General features: G+C 41.4%; 1 protein-coding gene across 1 annotated transcript in view; it reads left to right on the top strand.

Annotated features, from left to right (window-relative positions):
• Positions 1–23943, top strand: part of LOC126433826 (T-box transcription factor mls-1-like) — a 190039-nt gene that overhangs the window by 143197 nt on the left and 22899 nt on the right. The window contains exon 4 of the mRNA XM_050090451.1: positions 19771–19908. Coding sequence (XP_049946408.1) covers positions 19771–19908 — 138 coding nt within the window. The remainder of the gene's footprint in view (positions 1–19770; positions 19909–23943) is intronic.

Genomic DNA, 23943 nt, shown 5'->3' with positions numbered 1-23943 from the left:
GATCTTGGTGGTTTACATTTTGAACACTATATGTGAAGGAACTGTTCTGCATTTGTTGCGTTTTGTGCAGTTCACTGTGAGAAAAGTTTATGTATTTCGTCTGAGAATCGACACATTACTTTCTGTTTCAACTGAAAGTCGGTGCATTACTTTGCGTTTTGTGTAGCACGTTTTGGAGAGTGTATATGACAAACGTTTTCGCTGTTGTGAAGATATTATCACAGACTGTGGCAACAAATCGAATAAATCATAACTACAATACTATTCGGCAACGTTCCACCGGGGACCATGGGTTTCTTGTACCAAAATACTCAAAAGATCTCCTTAAACAAATTTTATCGGTGAGTTCGGCTTCACGGTGTACATTACCGCGGAATGGAGTTGCACTTTATGCGTCTCTGTGAAGAAGGTGGTCTGAAATATCTTCTCAGTGATGTAACCTGCTGATGAGAAGGAAATAAAAGCGCAGCATAAGCATCCTACCACCTTTTACCGTCGTCGGTAACTGCTTTGCTCTGATAGTAAGTAGCGGAAGCTGCTACAACAAAAAGAACTTTTTGTGTTTCTTGATATGACAGCGGAGTTCTGTTATATTATGTCAAAAATATAGCTACTCCAGGTTAGTGAAATTGCTTCAGTTATTTGTAGCAACACTGAACTTATGTATAGGAATCTTCCGGATCAGAAAGTTGAGCATTTGTGAGCGACTGGCGTCAAGAATCCGAAGCGGGAAGTGTGACTAGGTCAATAAGGCGAAGGAGGTAATACAGGAACTGTCTATGTTCCATGATGTCCATAGGAGACGTACAATGACGTCAGGTATTTCAAGTCCATCTACACGTTTGCTAAAACTGTGTATTTTTCTTACAATATGCACTTCGTTTTAATCATTTAACACAATGTCGGTGGTCTAGAATAATCAAACATATCTACCATTTTGGTTTGGTACTAGAGCTAAAATCAGGTCGTTTCATAAGCTATTGGAACGCGGTTTGCGTATACTGTATCTTCGTCTAATTTCTGCTTGCACCTGAAAGTCTCGTCTGCATGCACATGTTTTTGATAGTCGTGCGTTCGACACTGGTCTTTCTGGTCTTGTTTCACCTAGGCTTGCAGCACCATACATTTCCTGATGTAAAATGACCAAAAATTCAGTCACTATTGTTTATTTACGATGCTCTAACTACACGAATCCCCCCCCCCTCTCTCTCTCTCTCTCTCTCTCTCTCTCTCTCTCTGTGTGTGTGTGTGTGTGTGTGTGTGTGTGTGTCTGTCCAAAGACGGTGCTTTCGCATAGGCAGCTGTTTCGTCAGCAAACAGTCTGGTAGGGAACCCCTATCTGCTAAATTGTTTACGTATACTGATACTAGAAGTATTCCTGTTACACTTCCTTGGAGCACACCCGGCCTTTCTTTCGTTTCTGTTGGGCATTCTAATAATCAAGAAACTACCACCAACCGCATATCTGTGAAGATTCTCTAAATGATATTATCTTGGTTGCCAGTCGACACTGTGCCAAATTCTTTTTGGGAAATCTATGAAGACCAGAGGAGTTTACTCGCGCCTAGTGTTTGCCAAATAGCATTTTGAGATAAAGCAAGTTGTATTTCACACCAGCAGATCTTCCTCATTCTTCGAAAGAATCTTCTTTTCCTCCAGAAAGGTCATAATGTTTGTGCTTATAACATTTTCTAACAAACTAACGTTAGTTATATTGGTACGCAACGTTGTGCATTCGTTGTTTTATCCTTTTTGTAAAAGGGAATGACTTGCGAGTTCTTCCAGTCATGCTGGACTGCTAGCTGCACGGGATTTTCCCCTATAACTGTGATAATTATAGGTTGGGAAATTGTATAACTGCGCATCGTAATCAGCGTAAAATCTTATGTTGATCCTGTCAGGGCCTCGTCCCTTTTTTTGCTTTGACTTTCAATATCAGTCTCTACTTCAGATCACTATTTGTAAATATGTTATGATTCTTAGTCACGTCACAATAGCTAGCGGAGATGCGGTAAAACATTATCTGCCTTGCTTATTTTTAGACGTACTATCCATTTTGATCAATATACCTTGCACAATCATTTAAATTGTGTAGATGCTCTCCATTCAGAGCGATTTTGGAAGGTCTGCAACACGTCTTCTACGGCAGCCATAGCTTTCACATTGCTCTCGGTGTATTTTTCAGCCATGACTTCATAAGATGTGGGGAAAGGCGGAAGTTAGACTGCGCCAAAACTGGAGAGTTGGGTGGACGTTCCAACAGTTCGTACTCCCGATCGCTGTTCCTATTACCAAAACACTTCTGTTGGCATATAGGTTGTTCTGAGGAAAGATAATTTTTGTCTGTTTGGAAACAGTTTATTTTCGACACAATCGCGTACAGTTTCTATAAGAATTGTGCCTAAAATAAACTATTTTCAAAACTAGCATTTGAAACATCACTGACGTCACCGGTACGACAAAAATGTCGTTCTTTCGAAAATTTTTATCTAGCTAATCTAGAAAACTTGTATAATTTTTGGCACTTATTATTTTATCTTCTGTGACATAGTCCTTAACTGGAATCCCTTTTACATGCTACAAAACGCTGTCCAAACCCTTTCGAGGAGATAAAAATCCTTTCTATTTTTCGCATAGCCATCCACTTTCACCTACTACTTTAACTGGTGAAGTGGCAGACGGCGAACTTACGTTTCATCGACAGCAACAAATCAATGGACAACATGGACTGTGCGGCTGGTTCCGGCGGAGGCTCGAGTCCTCCCTCGGGCATGGGTGCGTGTGTGTGTGTTTGCCCTTAGGATAATTTAGGTTAAGTAGTGTGTAAGCTTAGGGACTGATGACCTTAGCAGTTAAGGCCCATAAGATTTCGCACACATTTGAACATTTTGAACAATGGACAACATCAGTTGAATTCTTTTTAAAATATTCATGATTAATACATTTTTGGATTCGATTTTGTTCAGCGCTCAGCCCACGTAGCATCCATCTTGTATACGGCTTTCTTGTAGCTAATTATGTGTCCAGAGCGTACCGTCGTCATTTTCCGATATATCTATGGAGCTTTCTGTTTCATGCACCTTCAGTCGCTGGTTGTTCAATATAATGTTGTATATTTTCTCGGTAATTTCTTCTGTGGTTGCAGTTTCGGGACGTCCTTCATCTGAAACACCTTCAAGAAAATTGCCGTCACTTTTAAATACAGTCGTTCATATGTAAATTGTTGTAAACGAAGAAAAAGACTGTCCAAGTAGAATGAAAAGTATATCAAACCTGTTGTGATGCAAGTGAGCTCGCTTCAGATTTGCCAGTTATCGACCCATTGATCTTACTGACTGCCCCACTTCGTTGTACCCCAAGTTGTCATCGCCGTCATCAGTTCTGAATTTATTTTTCAGTCGATTACCCTCTAAAGAAGCGTTAGATAGCTTATGTGATCCACCTGCATCCGTTTTCCTATAAGGTCGATGTATAGCCTTTTAGGCATTCTTGGTTCAAATGGTTCATATGGCTCTGAGCACAATGGGACTTAACATCTATGGTCATCAGTCCCCTAGAACTTAGAACTACTTAAACCTAACTAACCTAAGGACATCACAACACCCAGTCACCACGAGGCAGAGAAAATCCCTGACCCAGCCGGGAATCGAACCTGGGAACCCGGGCGCGAGAAGCGAGAACGCTACCGCACGACCACGAGCTGCTTTAGGCATTCTTCATTGATGTCTTTGTACGTCATGTTATCAAGACACTGCATATTTTAATACATCTTAAAAGTTCTCATCTCTCCTACCTGAGGTACGTTCTAATCGAGGGTGCGTTCTAATCGAGTCTGTCAAACTGTCATTGTTTCACAAAATTTAAGCTATATCACTCTCCACGATCTTTTTCTTTCTTTTGCTATTTTTACTGACCAGTTCTTTCTAAATTGGGTTGGATGCTATTTACTGAACAGAACATGTTCGAATCCCTCCTTTATCGCTACCAGTTGTTAAATAACTGCTACATAATTTCTACTTCACGAAAGAGATTCCCATCTTGGAAAGCAATTTCGCCTTGTTTGCCACCACTCATCGTTATGTCTCCATGTCATTTTACAAATCGCATTGCCGTAGACGATCCATTTCTCGTTTTATGTCAGTAGGTGTGTCAAAAGTATGTCCTCTCTCAGCATTTCGACCTTTTCATAGCGATATTCGTGTGGTCGAATTTACAACAAAGACTTTATTCTGCGGAATGTAGTAGCAAGCACATTTTTATAAGTTACTTCTTTTTATCTAGTCTCCGTCCCACGCAGAGGCTGATTCCATTTGCAGGCTTTTCTATTCGCTGCCTGCTTGCCGGAACTGTCACAGACCTTGTAAACTAACTTAACGTGCCATTAACCTGCGAGCAGTAGCTGATGTGTCACCTTATTTCCATATCAAACACGTGTATTTGCATTTCAAATCGCTTATTGGCTAAGTAACAGTTCGTGGTCTTTGTCAAGGACCAACCGAAAATTTGATTGTGACAACTGATACGGCAGTCACAGATAATCTCAACTGGTATGAGTTTTGTGTAATTTGAATCTAGGCTCCTCTGTATATGTGTCTAGAGTCTCACCATGTTGCCAGAGTAAACAGTTTTCTCGGCCCTACTGAATACATTATGGGCACCAGCATTGTCACGCTTCATTAACGTTACCCGAGTCTATATCTGTCGGACGAATGGATCATGGTGCAACACAGACACTATTCACTCAATGCAAGGCGTCTCACAGACGTAACGCGTTATATCAGTTATCAACATCTAGAGATGGAACTTTTTTTCTATACTGATGAAGTAAAATACGACGAATACGCAATTTATTTTCTTTAAGTTTTTTGACAGAACAGGCCACTCTACAGTGACACCAACAGAAAACGTTAAATTATCCTAGAGTTTAAGACGTGCAATTTAAAAGCACGCACTATTAGGGACAGTGAAATTAAAACTAGACATATGGAAAAAGTAAGTAAACTGTTTATTATTTCAAAAGAAAACGTTAAACATTTATCCCACTGTGAGACAAGACGGTCAACGCCTTCCTGGAAAAATATTTGCTGTTGCCTACAGAACAGTGATTGTACTCCTGCGTGCACCTCTTCGTCCGAAGCTAATTGACAGCCACGAATTTCTTTCTTCAGGGCTCCAAAAATTTGGAAACCGCGTGGGAAGAGATCGGGACTATAAAGAGCATTTTTAAGGCCTTCCTTGCGAAACTTCTGCAGCGTAGTCTAAACAACCTCGGCAGCACGTAGGTTATTCTGCAATGGAATGATGCCATCCGTCAATATCCCTTAGCGTTTGTTCTTTATGGCACGCGCCAGATTTTTCAAAGCATCCGCATATAGCAGAGCGTTAATTGTGGCGCTGTGTGTTTTAGAAAGTCAATGACCAGTGGGTCTTTGCAGTCAATGAAAGAGGTCGTCATAAGTTTCCCGCACCTGGCGTGCACAGCTTTGGATTTTTTCGGTGGAGGTTGAAACGTCCCCTTAGAAAAATTTATGAATTGCTGTGCTGATAAAACTCTTACGCTATTTGATTTTCAAACAGCTGAGCAAAACTGAACGTACTCAGACATTTCGCTCTGATCAACACTAAACTGACACACAAAATTTTTAGCGCAACGCTATCTGACTTTCAATAATCCCTACAAAAGAATGGCCCTGACTAACATTAACCTATACCTTTCAGAAATCACTTACCCCACAAAAATATTCGTTACTCGAACTACTGCAATACAACGAGCCCCATTACTGCCAGCTAAATAAAAGATTCAAACTACTGAAGGCACTAACTACTGATAGGCATAGTTAGCAAATGAAAGATTTTGATAGAGAACAAACAATGTATTTACCTTAATAGTGTCCAGCTGTATAATTGCGTAAACATGTGTCACTGACGTAGTAAAAAAGATGATTATCTCTCTCAGTTAAATGATCAGATAGCTGTGTAATTCTGTGTTAGAGAAATATGGTACCGATGTGTAAAGTTGTATAAGCAAATACCATATTAGCTAGGGCTCCTAGTGCTCGCTACACGCTTAGTACACAAAGTAGGAGTGTACCCCCTGAGGATTAATGTAATTATACCCTCAGGTGTTACAGATTACAGCAATTGAATGAAATGTATCACCGAAAACTTTCTTTGTATCTTTGTGATTCAAAAGTCTTTAAAAATAAATGTTTAAAGTACAAAATTAATCAGTCAAATGCGTGTCCTGTAGCGCTAAATGTGCGTCTTGCTGTAAGATAATTCTGTGGAAGTGTCGTAGTAAGCTCTGTAAGCAAAGTTCTGCTGAAGTTAAAGCACTCACCTCATCATAAACAAAAGTTAAATGCTTTGCGTATAAATATCTTAGTTATTTCGCTTATTGCCGTGATGAAGAAAGTACTATACTGTAACGTGCTGTTGTGCTACGAAAAAGGCTGTCTCATTGTAGCTATACCACAAAAGTTACTACTAAAACATGTTTTACTTTCCAGAATAATACAGAAAAACTGTGCAGATATAAAACAGATAGAGCACAAAAGCAACAATGTAAATTGTGTCACACAATAGTAGCGTCGTGATATAATCGTGTAGCTGTCAAATAAACTAACCACTGTGTCATCTGGTACTTTAAATCCATATTGTATTTTCAAGTAAACCAAAACGTTGCAGTAAAATCTCATTAGGAGTACCGATATATGTTCTAAGTATGTGAACCTTATAGTCGTTACGTAATCGTGCAACTAACAAGCAAGAATGTACACACACAATAACAGTGTGTCGTCTGTTCACTATAACAATGCACTCGTAAATACTGTCTAATTATTCCCTAGGTTCTAGACTGGATAGTTAACTTCAAAACATTGTTGCATGTTAACAGTTTCTAAGTGTGACAAAGGTACTACTAACGAGAAGTGAAAAATTTTATAGCAAAGACTAAGTTAAAAAGCAGATTATCTTTCAATAAACGGTTTTACATGTGAAATGTGGCGCAAGCCTTTACTCTTCCTATTATGCAGAGCTCCAGCTTCAACGGAATTATCATGTGGTATATGGTACATCGGTAAAGAATGCTCAAATTTTTCTCAAGGTTAGTGTCTATGTTATTTTTCTCTGAGCCAGCCGGCGCACGTGGCTGCCTGCGGTGCGAGTCATTGTCTGCTATCTCTTTGTTGGCGTGCGTCGTTATTGGGATTAGGAGACCTAAATTCTACAAATTCACCTTGTCGAGAGGGCCCTGCCCTGTTTGAATCCCGCCAGTTCTGATGAAATTCAGGTCTGTCGTTATGATTATATCGACTGTCGGTTGGTTCAAATGGCTCTGAGCACTATGGGGCTCAACTTCTGAGGTCATTAGTCCCCTAGAACTTAGAACTAGTTAAACCTAACTAACCTTAGGACATCACACACATCCGTGCCTGAGGCAGGATTTGAACCCGCGACCGTGGCGGTCTCGCGGTTCCAGACTGCAGCGCCTAGAACCGCGCGGCCTATCGACTGTCGTCATGTCGGTAGTTCCTGTAGGTTGTTTCTTGTCGGTTAAGTGGTGGAGAATTTCTCCCTGAATTATCACTGCACGGTGGACCATTGCGTCTGAAGTTATTCTGTCTCCCGTGATAATAATAGTTCTGGTTGCCATATTGTCTGTTTCTATGATTGTGTCTGTCATATTCATTACTACGGAAATGCAATCTTACTCTGTAATTATTATTTTGCCAACGGTTGTCATACGGGTGGTGTCTGTTTTGTTCACGATTTGCGTTGTAAGAATAGCGTTGTCCTGTCCAGTTATTATTTCTGTCATCGCGGAATTGTGACGGATGTGACGTGTAATTGTTGTGCTCCGGTTTTCGCATTCCACGATGGTCAGTGTCAATTTCCAGTTCTTGTAACAGTCCCTGAAAAGCTTCAATGTCGTCTTTGCAACGTCCTGCTAAAATAATATGTCGTAAATGTTCGGGCAATTTGATTAAGCAAATGCGGATGAATTCTGAGGGGCTGTATGGGTTTGACAAGTACTGATTCTTGTGCAACATGTCTTCAAAATATTTCGCAAGACTGGAAAATTCAGATTGTTCGAAATGTTTCATCATTATGATGCTATGTTTTACTCGGTCTTGTGTAGCTTGAGACCAATATGCTGAGAGGAAGGCATGATAAAATTCTCCTTCACTGTGGCAATCGTGAATGACCGATCGCATTCTTACAGCTGGTTCATTCTCTAAGTAGCCACACATAAATTCTAATCTGTGCTCTAATGACCAGTTGGGAGGAAAACAATGAGAGAATTGATGATGCCACGCTTGTGGATGAATGTCGTTGCCAGAATGCTTAAATGTTTTGAACTTACGTGTAGTAATGAACAGCTTATAGTCAAAATCATCGTGTCGGCGAGTCGCATATCGATCATTGTTACGTTGTGTCGGCGGTTCCATCTCAAAATTCGGTGCACCTTGCCAATTTCTTTCATAATCTCCGAAATGCCCTGTGTTATTATTTTGTGGCTTTTACGTATTTCTAAATCCCTCTTCCTGTGTTGGAGTGCGAATGTCCTCTGAAATACGTAATTCTTGTATTACTTGTGCCAACTGATCTTGTACTTCCCGGATTTCTCTTTTGTGTTATGTACTAGTTTGATTCTGATTTTGTCTGAATTTCTTAATTTTTTCATACTCTTCTGTGTCAGTGAAGGCTACAGGTCTTGTGTCATTCAGATCATCATCCACCCTTGTAGATAAGTTAGTGAACTGATCCGAAAGTTCGGCTACTTTCTCCAATAGTGAACTTATTTCCTCAGTGTGTTTTTTTGAACCAAGTTTCAGAGTGTCCATTTGTGTTGAAATCGTATCTACTGTGTCCTTTAAATTTTCCTGAGTTTTTGCAAGTTGTGTAACCGAATCCGTAGATGCAGCTAAGTCAGTTTTAGCTTGCAAGGTCTCATGATTTTCATGGACAATAGTTTGCAGTTCTTTTGTGGCTGCTTCGTGATTCTGTAATGTATTTTCATGCCGCGAAAAAATAGGTTGGAAATGCTCACAAATTTGTGTTTTTACGTCATTACAGACTTTTTGACATTTCGATTCGATTTTATGTAACTCAGTAGTTAAATCTTCACGTGTTTCTTCAAGCGTGTTGTCTAACGTTTGAAGATTTTGTTCCATTGTGTCTAACTTTCGATGGTTTTGTTCCATCGTGTCTAACTTTTGAAGATTTTGTTCCATTGTCTCCAACTTTTGAAGATTTTGTCCCATTTGTTTCCGATTTTGTCCTAGCGTTATGTCTAACTTTTGTAGCCTTTGTCCCATTTGTTGCATTAACTGTAATAACAATACACTGGTGTCTGAAACACGTTCCTCAGTGCTATTCGGCAGTGCATTTGAACCGGCAATATTCGCATTTTGAAAAGCAGAAAATGTGTCTTGACTTATTTGAGAAAATGGTGAGGACGCAAAACCTGAGCCTACAGTATTTGCAAGATTGTGTCCTGTCATTTTGGAATCCTGAGGCGAGCTGTTGCCGACCGATCGATCGATAATGCTTCCCTGTTCACTAATTGTTTTACTGTCTACACCATTATTTGTAGCCCACTCCATTTCCCTATGCGCAATTACCAAATTACTACTTTGAACATTAGTTAATTCATTGCTAGGTGGCGCTAACACACTGCTTTGGTCTTCATTGTCATTTCTCAGTTTACTTTGGAGCCTAGTATTACGTTTTTCACACGCAATTATTATCACAATAGTTCACACGATAACACAGAAAAGTACAATTTGAAGAGCAAAACAAGAAAACACATTAACATAGCACTGAAAATAATACCTAGTTAATGGCAAGCGCAGCTGCAAAATACTTGTTGCAAATCTACATGCATGCCACAACTGTTTTACTGTACAACAATGAAAAACTACAACTACAAAGGAAATTCTCTCTATAATTACCTGCTAGCAATAAACAAAATCTACACTAATTACACAAACTACAAGAAAAAAATCAGAAGACTCCAGGTTCGAATCCTGGTAGGGTCGCCATATAAAACGTCCCCTTAGAAAAACGTATGGATTACTGTGCTGATAAAACTCTTACGCTATTTGATTTTCAAACAGTTGAGCAAAACTGAACGTACTCAGACATTTCGCTCTTTACCTATTCTGATCAACACTAAACTGACACACAATATTTTTTGCGCAATGCAGTCTGACTTTCAATAATCCCTACAGTAGAATGGCCCTGACTAACATTAGCCTATACCTTTCACAAATCACTTCCCCCACAAAAATCTTCGTTACTCGAACTACTGCAATACAGCGAGCCCCACTACTGCCAGCTAAATAAAAGATTCAAACTACTGAAGGCACTAACTACTGATAGGCATAGTTAGCAAATGAAAGATTTTAATAGAGAACACACAATGTATTTACCTTAACAGTGTTCAAAAGTCATAATATACATAGCAGTTCATGACATCCAGTCTTACAAATGTACTGTGTCTGATGGACACACGTCCAGATCATCCGCTCTCAAAACTCCGCCATTTTTCTCCCCACATCCACCACTGCTGGCGGCTCACCTCCAACTGCGCAACGCTACGCGCTGTTAACAGCCAACAGCCCAACACTACAATAGCGAATATTACAGCAATGCCACCCAGCCACAGCACAGCCAGTGATTTTCACACTGAGCGCTACGTGGCGTTACCAATATAAAAACCTGAACCTACTTACAAGGTGGATCATATACTTCCATTATTGGCTCTGACGTTTTCTCCCCGACACAAAATGATGACACCATGTTTCATCTCACGCGACACTGCTGCTAAGATATTCTTTATCGTGATACCATTGCAGGTGCTGCAGCGTTCTCGACACTGTTCCACTTCTACTCCTCCGTCGGGCTGTAACGAAGGCACTGCGCACAGATTTTCCGGAACTTCAGATGCCCTGTCGTGATGGTGTGAGTGGTACCGTGAGTGATAGCTACCACGATCCGAATGTCTTCCGCCATCGGTCAGTTCTGGCGTTAGCATCCACTGCAGTAATGACAGAAAGGGTTATGACACGACGAGCCTATCCTTGACGAGTGCTGTCTTTCTCAATGAGACCCGACCTTCTCGAAATAGTTTATTCGACGCAAACACACGCCCACGTGACTTGCTCAGTTCGCCATACACAGCAGGCGTTCGGGCATGAATTTCACTTCTTGATACTCTTTACGCAGTCAAAAACAGCACTTATCCTCGCTCTTCCTGTTTCCCGGTTTCCATAGTGAAGTCCTACTCACACACGACTCGCTTGACCTCACGTCGAGCACGTGTAGGCTACGAGCGTGTGATTCAGGCCGGCCGAAGTGGCCGTGCGGTTAAAGGCGCTGCAGTCTGGAACCGCAAGACCGCTACGGTCGCAGGTTCAAATCCTGCCTCGGGCATGGATGTTTGTGATGTCCTTAGGTTAGTTAGGTTTAACTTGTTCTAAGTTCTAGGGGACTAATGACCTCAGCAGTTGAGTCCCATAGTGCTCAGAGCCATTTGAACCATTTTTGTTATTCAGTGTCAGATGGCACAGCGGTAAATGTTCGCGCTGTTCTTTCCTGATTCCTAGTATAGGCGCTTCTATAAATATACACCTCCTGCTTTTCTAACGTCCACGCCATACCCCTTAACAGTCCGTCTCGTTTTCATTTAATTGCTCCTTATATCAACTATAGGATACGGATAAAAACCCATTTCAACAATCTCCAGCGTACCACAACTACCGAGAACGCCAACTCAGCAACAAGGAATCGCTCAGGCGAATCTTTCTTTATTAATTAACGTCGAGGAATGCCTATGACGTGATGATGTAGTTGTCTTGCGCACTGGCCAGTGTTGAAATGTAATGTACCTAGGTGAGTTTGTTCTAACACAGAATACCCTGCTCGTAAAGAAAAACATACCACAAAATGAATAGGAAAAAGTAGACACAAATGAATTGATGACAGTAGCTGCCGTGGCCATTGATTTACATGAATGGGAAAAGCTGAAAATTTGTGCCAGACCGAGATCCGAACTGGGTCTTCTGCGCTCTCTCCCTTTCCCACACACACTCTCTCTCTCTCCCTCTCCTCTCTCTCTCTCTCTCTCTCTCTCTCTCTCTCTCTCTCTCTCTCTCTCTCTCTCTGTTTTGTTCGTCATTATACTCGGCATTTGGCCTGGACGGACGTCACATAACACACCTTCAAATTCATCATGGAATACTTATATCAGTTTTTCTTTTTTTATTACAGAGGGCAGGCAGCCTTCTAACCGATCACGCTGAGCTACCGTGCTGCCAGCACAACACCCACTCCCCGAGGAGAAAAGTTCCGATTCGGCTAGGAGTCGAAACTGGGCCCACTGCATAGCAGTCAGACGCGCTGACCACTCAACTAAGGGGGCGAACTTTTCGAACGTGTCAGAAAGAACAGACACCACATATATAAGTGAGACGAGGACGACCAGCTGATCACTTCAGTGCGGATGCACACCTCGCTCAAATTCTTACGGCTATCGGTGAAATGCCGCGAGTAATGAGGATAATGGCCAAGAGGCACTACATCAGTGGTGTGCGTATAAGCTGAGAATTTGGGTCTGACTGGAAGCTTGCTTGGGTAGTGCGTGCAGTTGCAATGACCACTGTGTCTGGATGACTTAGTGGTCAGCGAATGTGCCTACTACGCAGCAGACATGTGTTCGAATCCCGAGCCAGCACAAATTTTCAACTTTCCCCATCGATTTAAATCAATGCGCTATGGTAGCTAACGCCACTAATTCATTTGTATGGTGATCCACAGTGGGTCCAGGATTAAATGAAAAAAAACGGATACCACATATATAGAAAGAAATAGCTGCACAGTGAAAAGCAAAGATTTTGAAAATAAAATTGTAACACTGTCGCATTTTAGGGATCTGTGCCTCAAGATGTAAAACCGGAAACCTATCGGTTCGCTTTCTTGTCCGTCTCTCTGTGTGTCTGTTCGGCTGTTGAGAATCAGTTTTCTCAGGGATAAGTAGACGTGTCAAGTTCAAATATATGTCACACATTAAGGTCCATGGACCCTTGGCAGTGTAAACATTTCAAGTTTTAAGTCAATACAGTACAAGATGAGGCCATTTAGATGACATATTTTGATACTCAAAAACTCACTCATTAAAACCTACAGGGTGTTTCCTGTTGACGTAGAATCATAAAATTCTAAGTCAATGCAGTTAAAGGTTACGCCTATTTATGCTACATAAATTGATACTCGAAAACACACTCATCATAATCTGTAGGGTACTTCTCGTTGACCTGTAATCATGAAATATGGCGAAGAGGAAGGTTTCATAATACAACCAAAGGAAAAATTCAGAGAACTGTAAATTTGTAATTCTATCACCCGACGAAACATTTTTTTGTGATTTATTATCTGACTCTCTCTGTCAGTCCGTCTGTTAAGATCTGCATTTACTAGGAACGGTCAGACGTATCAAGTTGTAATTTATGTCACATACTAAGGCCTACGGTCCCTAGGCGGTATCACAAATTGAAGGTTCTAAGTCAATGCAGTCAAAAGATAGGGGCATTTATGTCACATATTTTGATGCACATAAAGTCACTTATCAAAACCTACAGGATACTTCCCATTGACCTAGAATCATGAAATTTGGGAAAACGCAGGATTTGAGAATACAAGTTTTCAATGAAAAAAATACTAAAATTATGAATTTGTAACAATATCACATGAAAAAAGTTTTTCAGTTCTCATTCGTTATCCGACGTCAAATTTGAAATTATAACGATCAGTAGTTGTGTTTTTATGTTAACTGGGTCGCAATGGTAAAAGTCAAACATCAGGCGAAAAAGGACTTTATTGTTCATATGACGCGTTTCGGAATTTATCCACGATCGGATATCCAGGAGCGATTACTGCACAGATTTTTTTTTCCTTTGTTAAATTTCGATTCCTCCCGAAGGGCGATAAATCGGTGACTTAAATTGTAAAACGGTGGAAAATTGTGGAATGATAACATAAAACAAAGGGTTGGCGATGCGAATAAAATACACAGGAAGCAGACAGGTAAAATGGTAGACAGACAATTAAAAAAACACGGCGACAGTCTGGTTTCTGTTCGCAAGAGATATAAAAATTACATAAACTCCAAACCCCATATGTACGTGCAGTAATCTCTCGTGGATATCTGATGATAGATAAATTTCTAAACTCGTCATACGAGCAATATAGTCATTTATATGAATGCGTTTCTCTGTTCTTTCGGACATAGCCGATGGATCCACCTTCTTGAGAGCGGATACACAAGTACGTCCGACCTCCAGCGGCAGTCTGAGGAAAGGAACAGGAACTGCGAACAGGTGGCCCTCGGTGGGAATGTGGGTCGGCCGTGAGGCGTGCCGATACAGTCCGCGCAATTGCGATCACACTGTATCCCGGCTCGCGCAGTGGCTAACGCACCTGCCTAGTGTACATGGGCAGGGAAGGGGGGAAAAGGTTGTTGGATCCGGCTTACGACCATAGTGTACAGGAGTTCGAGCGGTCAGGACTTGAGCGGGCATCCAGGACTGCCGTTAAATGACACAACAGGAAAATAGGTAAAAAAATGGTTCAAATGGCTCTGAGCACTATGTGACTTAACTTCTGAGGTCATGAGTCACCTAGAACTTAGAAGTAATTAAACCTAACTAACCTAAGGACATCACACACATCCATGCCCGAGGCAGGATTCGAACCTGCGACCGTAGCGGTCGTTCGGCTCCAGACTGTAGCGCCTAGAACCGCACGGTCACACCGGCCGGCAGGAAATTAGGTAAAATAAAGCGAATATATTTCAGTGTATGGTATACACGGGGCGCTCCTAGGGTCGGAGGTTACCAGGCTTAGGCCAGTCTAGGATGTCGAACAAGTAATTGAAATGGGCAATGGATGGGCAGGCGGCTCATGTTAGCCGATTTCGGTGGCCGGTCATGGAACGCAGAGCCAGAGGCTCTGCCTCCCAAAAAGACGTCTGCTCTGCTCGAGGTCTGAATGACTAAAGAGCATAACAATTGTGTTCTGCACTGCACAGTCCTCCAGCGTCCGCACACGTGATTTGTATCCCACGCACGCTATTGACTAAAACCGATGGCGTGAATTCACTAGCAGTTTCAGCAGAGAGCTCAAGGCGTCTCTTGACAGCAGTTTCATCTGGACAGAACTGCCTCGGTTCGGGAAGGCAGGCAACTTGTGTCCTGTAGGCACAGCGGAAGTTGTTCTGGGAGAAAACTTGTAAAGATTTGACTGGGCCTTTAAAATAAATGTTTTAAACCAATTCCGTAATATATTCCTTGACTGGCTGCCACCCTGTTCACTAGTAAGCTGGTGATCCCGGGTACGAATCCCGGTCTGCTACACATTTCCACTCGTCGCTGATTTCGCGTAATGTCCCACTGCTGCTGACATCAGTAATCCATTCCCTTTCCTCTCCTTTGCTTTCCTTTCTCGCCTCTTCACCATCAATTTACAAACAAAATTATTCCTTCCCTGATGATTGACTTTTACCATTGCGACCAGTCAGGGTGAATGGAGAACTACTGATTATTATAACAATGGTCGTCTGCCTCGTGCATTACTTTATGCTACATTTATATTATCGTAATTAAAACATGCTGAAAATTTCGGAATCACGCGAAATCTTGCCAGTATCGATGTCGATAACTTTCAGAAATGGTCGAGATCCCCGATTCCAAGAATGAATGAACTGTCTGTATACGTAATTCTGCGGAACGCTCAGTGGACGAGCCCTACTCGCACCTATTTTTGTCAGCAACTTGTCGATAATTCTCATTTACACTGAAGTAACAAGCCATAGGATACCTCCCAATAACCTGTCGGACCTCCTTTTGCCCGGTGTAGTGAAGCAGCTCCACGTGGCATGGGGCTAACAAGTCGTTGGGAGTCCTCTGCAGAAATACTGAACCATGCTGCCTCTGTAGCGTCCATAACAGCAAAAGTGTTGTCGAAGCAATATTTTGAGCACGAACTGACCTCTCGACTATGTCCTGTAATTGTTCGATGGGGTTCATGACGGGCGATCAGGGTGGCCAAATCACTCTCTCGAATTGTCCAGAAGGTTCTTCAAACGAATCGCGAACAATTGTGGCCCGGTGATGGCGCATTGTCATCCATAAAAATTCCATCGTTGTTTGGGAACATAAAGTCCATGAACAGCTGCAAATGGATTCCAAGTAGCTGATCATAACAATTTCCAATCAACAATTTATTCAATATGACCAAACGACCCAGTCCTTTCCACATAAACATAGCCAACATGCCGGCCGGAGTGGCCGTGCGGTTCTAGGCGCTACAGTCTGGAGCCGAGCGACCGCTACGGTCGCAGGTTCGAATCCTGCCTCGGGCATGGATGTGTGTGATGTCCTTAGGTTAGTTAGGTTTAATTAGTTCTAAGTTCTAGGCGACTGATTACCTCAGAACAGTGCTCAGAGCCATTTTTTTGAACAGCCAACATCGTTATGGAGCCGCCACCAGCTTGCACATTGCCTTGGTGACAACCTGGGTCCATGGCTTCGTGGGGTCTGCGTAACACAAGAGCGCAACCATCAGTTCCTACTAGCTGGAATTGGGACTCTTCTGACCATGCCTCGTTTTTCCAGTCATCTAGGGTCCAAAATGGTCACGAGCCCAAGAGTGGCGCTGCAGGCGATGACTTATTGTTAGGAAAGGCTCTCGCCTCGGGCGTCTGATGCCATAGCCCATTAACGCTGAATTTCGCCGCACTGTTCTAATGCATACGTTCGTCACACGTCGCTCATTGATTTCTGCGGTTATTTCAAGCAGTGTTGCTTGTCTGTTAGCAGTGACAGCTCTAAGCAAACGCCTCTGCTCTCGGGTGTTAAGAGACGGCCGTCGGCCACGGCGTTGTCCATGGTGAGAGGTAGTGCCTGAAATTTGGCGACACTGTGGATCTCAGAGTACTGCATTCCTTAATGACTTCCGAAATGTCATGTCCCATGCGTCTAGCTCCAACTACCATTTTGCGTTCAAAGTCTGTTAATTCCCGTCGTGCTGCCATAATCACGTCAGAAATTTCTTCACAAGAATCACCTGAGTACAAAAGACAGCTCCACCAATTCACTGCCCTTTTATACATTGTATATTCGATACTACCGCCACCTGCCTATGTGCATATCGCTATACCATGACTTTTGTTGTCTCAGTGTATTACGATACAGCTTGTTAAACAACGGATATGGATGCTATAAAATTTTCTTTGGCCTTTCCTACCACGCTTCTGACCGACTGTGAAACTCTCATTTAAGTCTGGCACAATTAAATGCCAAAATTTGTTCTTCACTTTACCAAGTGAGAACTTCCCTCGATTATACCAACAAATATAACATTCATTTCTACGGAAAAAAACATAATGACTACAAATTGACTATGTCCATCCAACATAAAAAATGGTTCAAATGGCTCTGATCACTCTGGGACTTAACTTATGAGATCATGAGTCCCCTAAAACTTAGAACTACTTAAACCTAACTAACCTAAGGACATCACACACATCCATGCCCGAGGTAGGATACGTGCCTGCGACCGTAGCGGCCGCGCGGTTCCAGACTGTAGCGCCTAGAACCGCACGGCCATCCCGGCCGGCTCATCCAACATACACGTATACTAACAGTATTACAACAATCACACGTGCAATAAAATTATTACACTACATTACGTTCACAAAAGAAAACAAGACCGTAATAATTATTACATTCATTGCATCAGATACTAATTTTTCAGTCTATCACGTTAACAGCTGGTTAACTTTTGAAGATGTATATCGATATGTGAAATTTAATAATAAATATTTTGCGCAGTAGTTTAATCAACTTTTGCAACCCAAGACAGCTTGGAACAGAACTGGTATCATACTGTTGCCAGTAAAATTTACACAATTAATTAACCACTAAATGGTAAATTATGGCACACACACACATATACACACACACACACTAGTTACCGTCTCAAAAATCACAGCACTGCATCAAATAATTGCAGTTCGCGCAATCGCTTTAACACTCCCTCATGCATCAAATAAACCCTTGACCAATCGTGGTTCAAAAATGGTTCAAATGGCTCTGAGCACTATGCGACTTAACTTCTGAGATCATCAGTCACCTAGAACTTAGAACTAATTAAACCTAACTAACCTAAGGACATCACACACATCCATGCCTGAGGCAGGATTCAAACCTGCGACCGTAGCGGTTGCTCGGCTCCAGACTGTAGCGCCTAGAACCGCACGGCCACTCCGATCGGACTATTCGTGGTGCCCTTCTATGTACACGTTTAATATTCCCTGTTAGTCCTATCTGGTAAACGTCCCACATTCTCAAGTTATGTTCAAGGATGTGTCGCAGCCGGCCGAAGTAGCCGCGCGGTTCTGGCGCTGCAGTCTGGAACCGCGAGACCACTACGGTCGCAGGTTCGAATCCTGCCTCGGGCATGGATGTTTGTGATGTCCTTAGGTTAGTTAGGTTTAACTAGTTCTAAGTTCTAGGGGACTAATGACCTCAGCAGTTGAGTCCCATAGTGCTCAGAGCCATTTGAACCATTTTTTTTTTTTATGTGTCGCATGTGTGATTTGTAATAAATCTGCTTTGTAGCGTTTCCCTGGTATTCTACCAATAAACCGAAGGCTGGTACCTTCTTTACCCATGACTGAGCCTGTATTATCGTTCCAGTTCATGTCCCTATAGAACGTTATACCGAGGTAATTGTATGAGTTTACCGATCCCAACTGTGATTTGTTGATGTTGTAGTAATAGGATACTACATGTTTTCGTTTTGTCAAATGCACAGTTTAAACTTCTGAACACTTAAACCAAGTTGCCAGTCTGTGTACCATTTTGAAGCGTTATCAATATCTGACTGAATATTTGTGCAGCATCTTTCAGGCTGCACTCCACTGTAGATAACTGCATCATCTGCAGAAAGTCTGAGGTTACTGTAAGGGGCGATTAGAAATTTCTGTTAATATGCTCGGCAAGGTCATTAATATACATCGTGAACAGCAAGAGACCCAACAGGCTTCACTAGGACACACGTGAAGTTACGTCATGCCCCATAATTAATATCTGAAGTGTCATATGAACGCCATTTTACTATGTAATACTTTTAACGCTTTATCAACGGTTCCTGTCATAACCCCCAAGGCACTAAATTTTCCGTACGTGTCTTCTTCTTTTTTTCTTTTGCTGCAAACATCAGTTTGTTTTAATAATGACTAATTGCAGTTCACATAAACGCGTTATGTATGCCCTGCAGTTCTAGTTCAATGATAAACTAAGAAATACTTAAAAAATCATAATAGTGCAAGGCAACAATAAATCAGTTATACACAAAGTATTTTAAGAAGAATTCTATGTAATTACAAAATTCTAGATATGTGACTTTGAATCACGTGAAGTGTTCTGCAAAGTGGTAAATTAGCCAATTTACATAAACGGTCTCTATCCATTCTGCCACCAGTAGCCGCAGAATGGCACACACTGAATGTCAACCACCTCTTCAACGCTGCATTTCACCTTATGACTCTGAGCGCACAGCGTGGGATATTTCTGCAAAAAAATACGTTAGTAAAACAAGTCTTAACATTCACATTAAGATAGACAGTAAGTCAGTTATCACTGTGTAAAACACGTATCTCATGAGAGGGTTGTATTTTTACGGTAACAGCTATTTCAATTTCAGATACTGGTGTCGTCCATGCATAAGTACGTTCCAGTTGTGCACATTTTCAAGACAAGCAGTTTGATGAACTTAGAAACCTGTCAGAAAGCGAGCTTCAGCTTCCCAGAAGCAGAATTTATTGCTGTCACTGCTTATCAGGTAAGAGTACACAATAACTACCCGCAGGCGGCCACTGCAATATTATTTAGACTAGAAATATGCCAATACCGGTAGGGTAGTATTTACAGTTTTTTTCTAGAAATGCCGGCCTGTGTGGCCGAGCGGTTCTAGGCGCTACAGTCTGGAACCGCGCGACCGCTGCGGTCGCAGGTTCGCATCCGGCCTCGGGCATGGATGTGTGTGATGTCCTTAGGTTAGTTAGGTTTAAGTTGTTCTAAGTTCTAGGGGCCTCATGACCTCAGAAGTTAAGTCCCATAGTGCTCAGAGCCATGTGAACCATTTTGTAGAAACACTTTCCGTTATGACCCACCTACATCATTCCAGTATCGCAACACGTCTGTCTACCTAAACCGAATAGTTACGGATTGTTCTACGAAGGCATGCTGAAAACTAATGAATCTGAATTTTTACGTAAAAACCCTTAACGCTTTTTAAGTAAAACAAACGCTGTTAATATTCTGCATCTTTATTCTTCATGTCTGCATATTTACAGTCATCTACCGTTCGTCTACACATGGAGCTCCCTCTCCTTCAACATGAAATGCCAGACACACACGAGCGCTGCGATACCTGGATTAATCGGATGCCTTGGTTTCACTGTCATCGATCATCCTCCATACAGTCCCGACTTCCCGCCGTCCGATTTTCGTCTGTTTCCTAAACTTGAAGATCACTTCGAGGACTTCCCTTTAATAGGGATGAAGCGGTGCAGGCAGAGGTTGTGGCTCGGTCAACGAAGTCAAACATTCGACAGTGACGGTATCAACAAAGTGGCCTCTCGTTGAGAAAGAAGACATGAAGAATGAAAATGTAGAATGGTGACAAATTCTGTTTTATTTAAGAATATTTAAGAGTTCTCACACGAAAAATTTGGAGGCTTTACTTTTCAGCCCTCTCTCGCAGTTTCCTCAGAGTGAGCGCTGGCAGACTGAGATCACTAATCAGTCCAGTTCCTCCTGGTGGCTTGCAGTGTGCAGGCAGCCAACAATCCAGCTATTGAAAAGGTCCACCGTGGCACTCACTTGTATTGTCTGTTAGCCACAGGGCTTCATTCTCTTTGGTTAAACTCGTAAAATCTCGACTCCTCTGGTCTCTTAGAAAAGGGAATACCAAAGGTAGTCTACGATGATTATCGGGTGTCATGAATCTATTAAGGTCATTGAGTCAAGGCATGGCAACTTTTATTTTCTTTTCAGACACAGTAGTGGTTCATAACTAACTAAACGATTCGAAAGACTGAATTCTTCTCGTGTTAACCACCAACTGCAGCCTAGAGATGGGCAAAACCGTTCTTTTCAGATATCAGAAGTTCTCACTCACTGGAATGAACTAGCTCTTTTCCATGACCCTTCACTCACCATTGACTCAAAAAATACATAAAAAGAAGCCACCTTGCCTTTTTAATTCAGATCATTATAGCTGTATTGTTATCTGGTTTATTTTTAAAGATCATACAAAGATAAGTAATAGTAGTAGTTCTGAAATTTAAATGTTCTGCATTTTATCTCCTGTAAAAATGAAAATATTAGAACAAAATAGTAAATACATTTCATTAAGTGGGAAAATTTTAGACGTAATACTTACTCTTGTTATGTGTTCATAATTTTGTTGAAGACAAAATGCAATAGAATACATAAACTTAATTATAATTAAGTGCTTAGGCGTCATTTACAGTCAGTATGACAATATATGTACCCAACAAGGAAAAATTAGACAATATTATGATTTAGAAATAAAATTTGATCTATTTTACTCGAAGCGAGTCAGTTTCTTTTCTTGTCGCATCTTTGTCCTGCTTAGAAACGGTGTTCATAGGACGCCTACATAGCTGTATTACATAATATTTTCAGAACCTGTTGGTATAGTGTTGGGCACAGTAATTTTCTGTTTTCCCTCCAGTTCAAGCGATCGCTGTTACTAGGAAAACATGACTCCGATAAACATTTGCTAGTTCGACGATAGCAGCACTGTCATGATTTTCTTGGCGTCGAGAACACACTGCAGACAGTTGTCCATATTTTACCCACAACAGTTAAGGGATACAATTTGTTTGTATCTCAAAGAAACAGATGTTATGCCTTTCGGTGCCTGGGGACCAATTCCCAACGAAATAACAACAAACTGTCAGAAAATAGAAATAGTAAACTCATTATATATCTAGCAAACACTGTCGCATTCATAGCAGAAATGGACATCCAAAAGAACCTAGAAACATTTAACTGTATTAAAAGAACAATGTATATAACCTTCAGAACTAAAGGAAGAAAGGAAATTCTAACTAAGATATACGAAATGATGTCAGAACCAACAATGACATTTGTAAGTGAATCGTGGACTGCACAAAAAGGAATGAACAAAGAATAACAATTATTGGAGATGTGATTTATAAGAAGAGTAACTGGGTACACACTACGATAGGAGGATGAATACTGACATGAGACAAGAACAAGAAGTAAAAACCTTAAATGAGTAGATTAAGGAATACACGAACAACTGAATGGACTATGTCAAAAGAATTAAAGAGGAAAAGAATATCCAAATTAATAATGAATTATTACCCAGCGGGCACAATGCCTTTAGGAAGACCATGGAAAAGGAGGAAAGATCAATAACTGCAAACAAGAGGGTGTAACAAGCAAATGCATAATACGCACAGACAAAAGGAGAAATGTCTAGTAAGTTTTTAAGTAAATAAATAAATAAAAAAAAAAGAGTTCAATGTAAGAAGTGTTCAGAAGGCATTACTATGATTGGGTTGAATAAATAAAAAAATAAAAGCAGTATATACATTCCTTGTCATATATGTAAAAATAATTATGTAAATACATACTGTGATTATGATAAAGTGAAACATCCACTAAAGCTGAAATCGGATGGAAACGCACTGAGTCAAGGAAGCTAGCTGCAAATTAGATCAGTGAGTGAGACAAGAGCACAGAGAGCACAGTGACTTTGTAATCCATTTAGTGCCACTGGCCAGCGATCGGGATCGACCAGCGATAGGTTCAAATGGTTCAAATGGCTCTGAGCACTATGGGACTTAACATCTGAAGTCATCAGTCCCCTAGAACTTAGAACTACTTAAACCTAACTAACCTAAGGACATCACACACATCCATGCCCGAGGCAGGATTCGAACCTGCGATCGTAGCGGTCGCGCGGTTCCAGACTGCCAACGATAGTAGCGTGTGAAGGCGGGAATTTGGGTCAGATGGGAAGCGTGCTCAGATGGACGGAGCGATTATGGTAACCACTCGCCTTAAGTAGGAGATCCGGGTTCGAGTCCCGGTCGGCCCAAATTAATCAGTTCAATACTCAAATGTGGAAAATGTCATTGAAAACCTTTATACAACCTGTCGTTCCATCTTGCTGAACAACTTCAAAACAACTGCTGCAAATCAAGAAATAGCCTGACACATGGCTAGAATAAGAAAAATAAATGAAGAGCGTTCAGGAATAGAATTAAACTGATGACATCGGATGGCACTAACCCGGATGCGCACTGTGCATGGAGAAAAATAAAATCTCTGGTCGGTGACTTAGGCGCTCTGAGGCAACCTAACTAGCATCTTCGCAGCAAATGTTCTCCGCGCTCTTGTAATGGAAACTAGACTGACTTCCTGGAGACATCTCTATCGGCTGTAAAATGCATTGAACATCTGGACATTGAATACAATTTCCTTTATGTCAGTACTGGTTGTGAAAATTTTTCATTCTTTTATACTTTTGTGAAGTTTCTGCCTTCTATGTCTGTACCCCAATTTGCATGCAATGCTATACACAAAATATTAATAAAATAAATTTCTCCAACGTTGAACCACAGCCATGATAAACTTATCGAAATAAGTCATTTGTCCTGGATAGGCTGCTGATTATCAGCAATAAAATACATTGCTTTATTTCAGTTCCACTACCAGCCGATTTCGACAACTTGATTGTTATCGAATCTGACTAAACACTCTAGCAAGAGTGAGTACTACAATGACCGACCATACAGATAAGTGTGTAACCTCT

Source organism: Schistocerca serialis, chromosome 1 (genome assembly GCF_023864345.2).
Source record: "Schistocerca serialis cubense isolate TAMUIC-IGC-003099 chromosome 1, iqSchSeri2.2, whole genome shotgun sequence".
Taxonomy (NCBI): Eukaryota; Metazoa; Arthropoda; class Insecta; order Orthoptera; family Acrididae; genus Schistocerca; species Schistocerca serialis.
The sequence above is the reverse complement of the archived record's forward strand: the minus strand, read 5'-3'. Positions and strand labels throughout refer to the sequence as shown.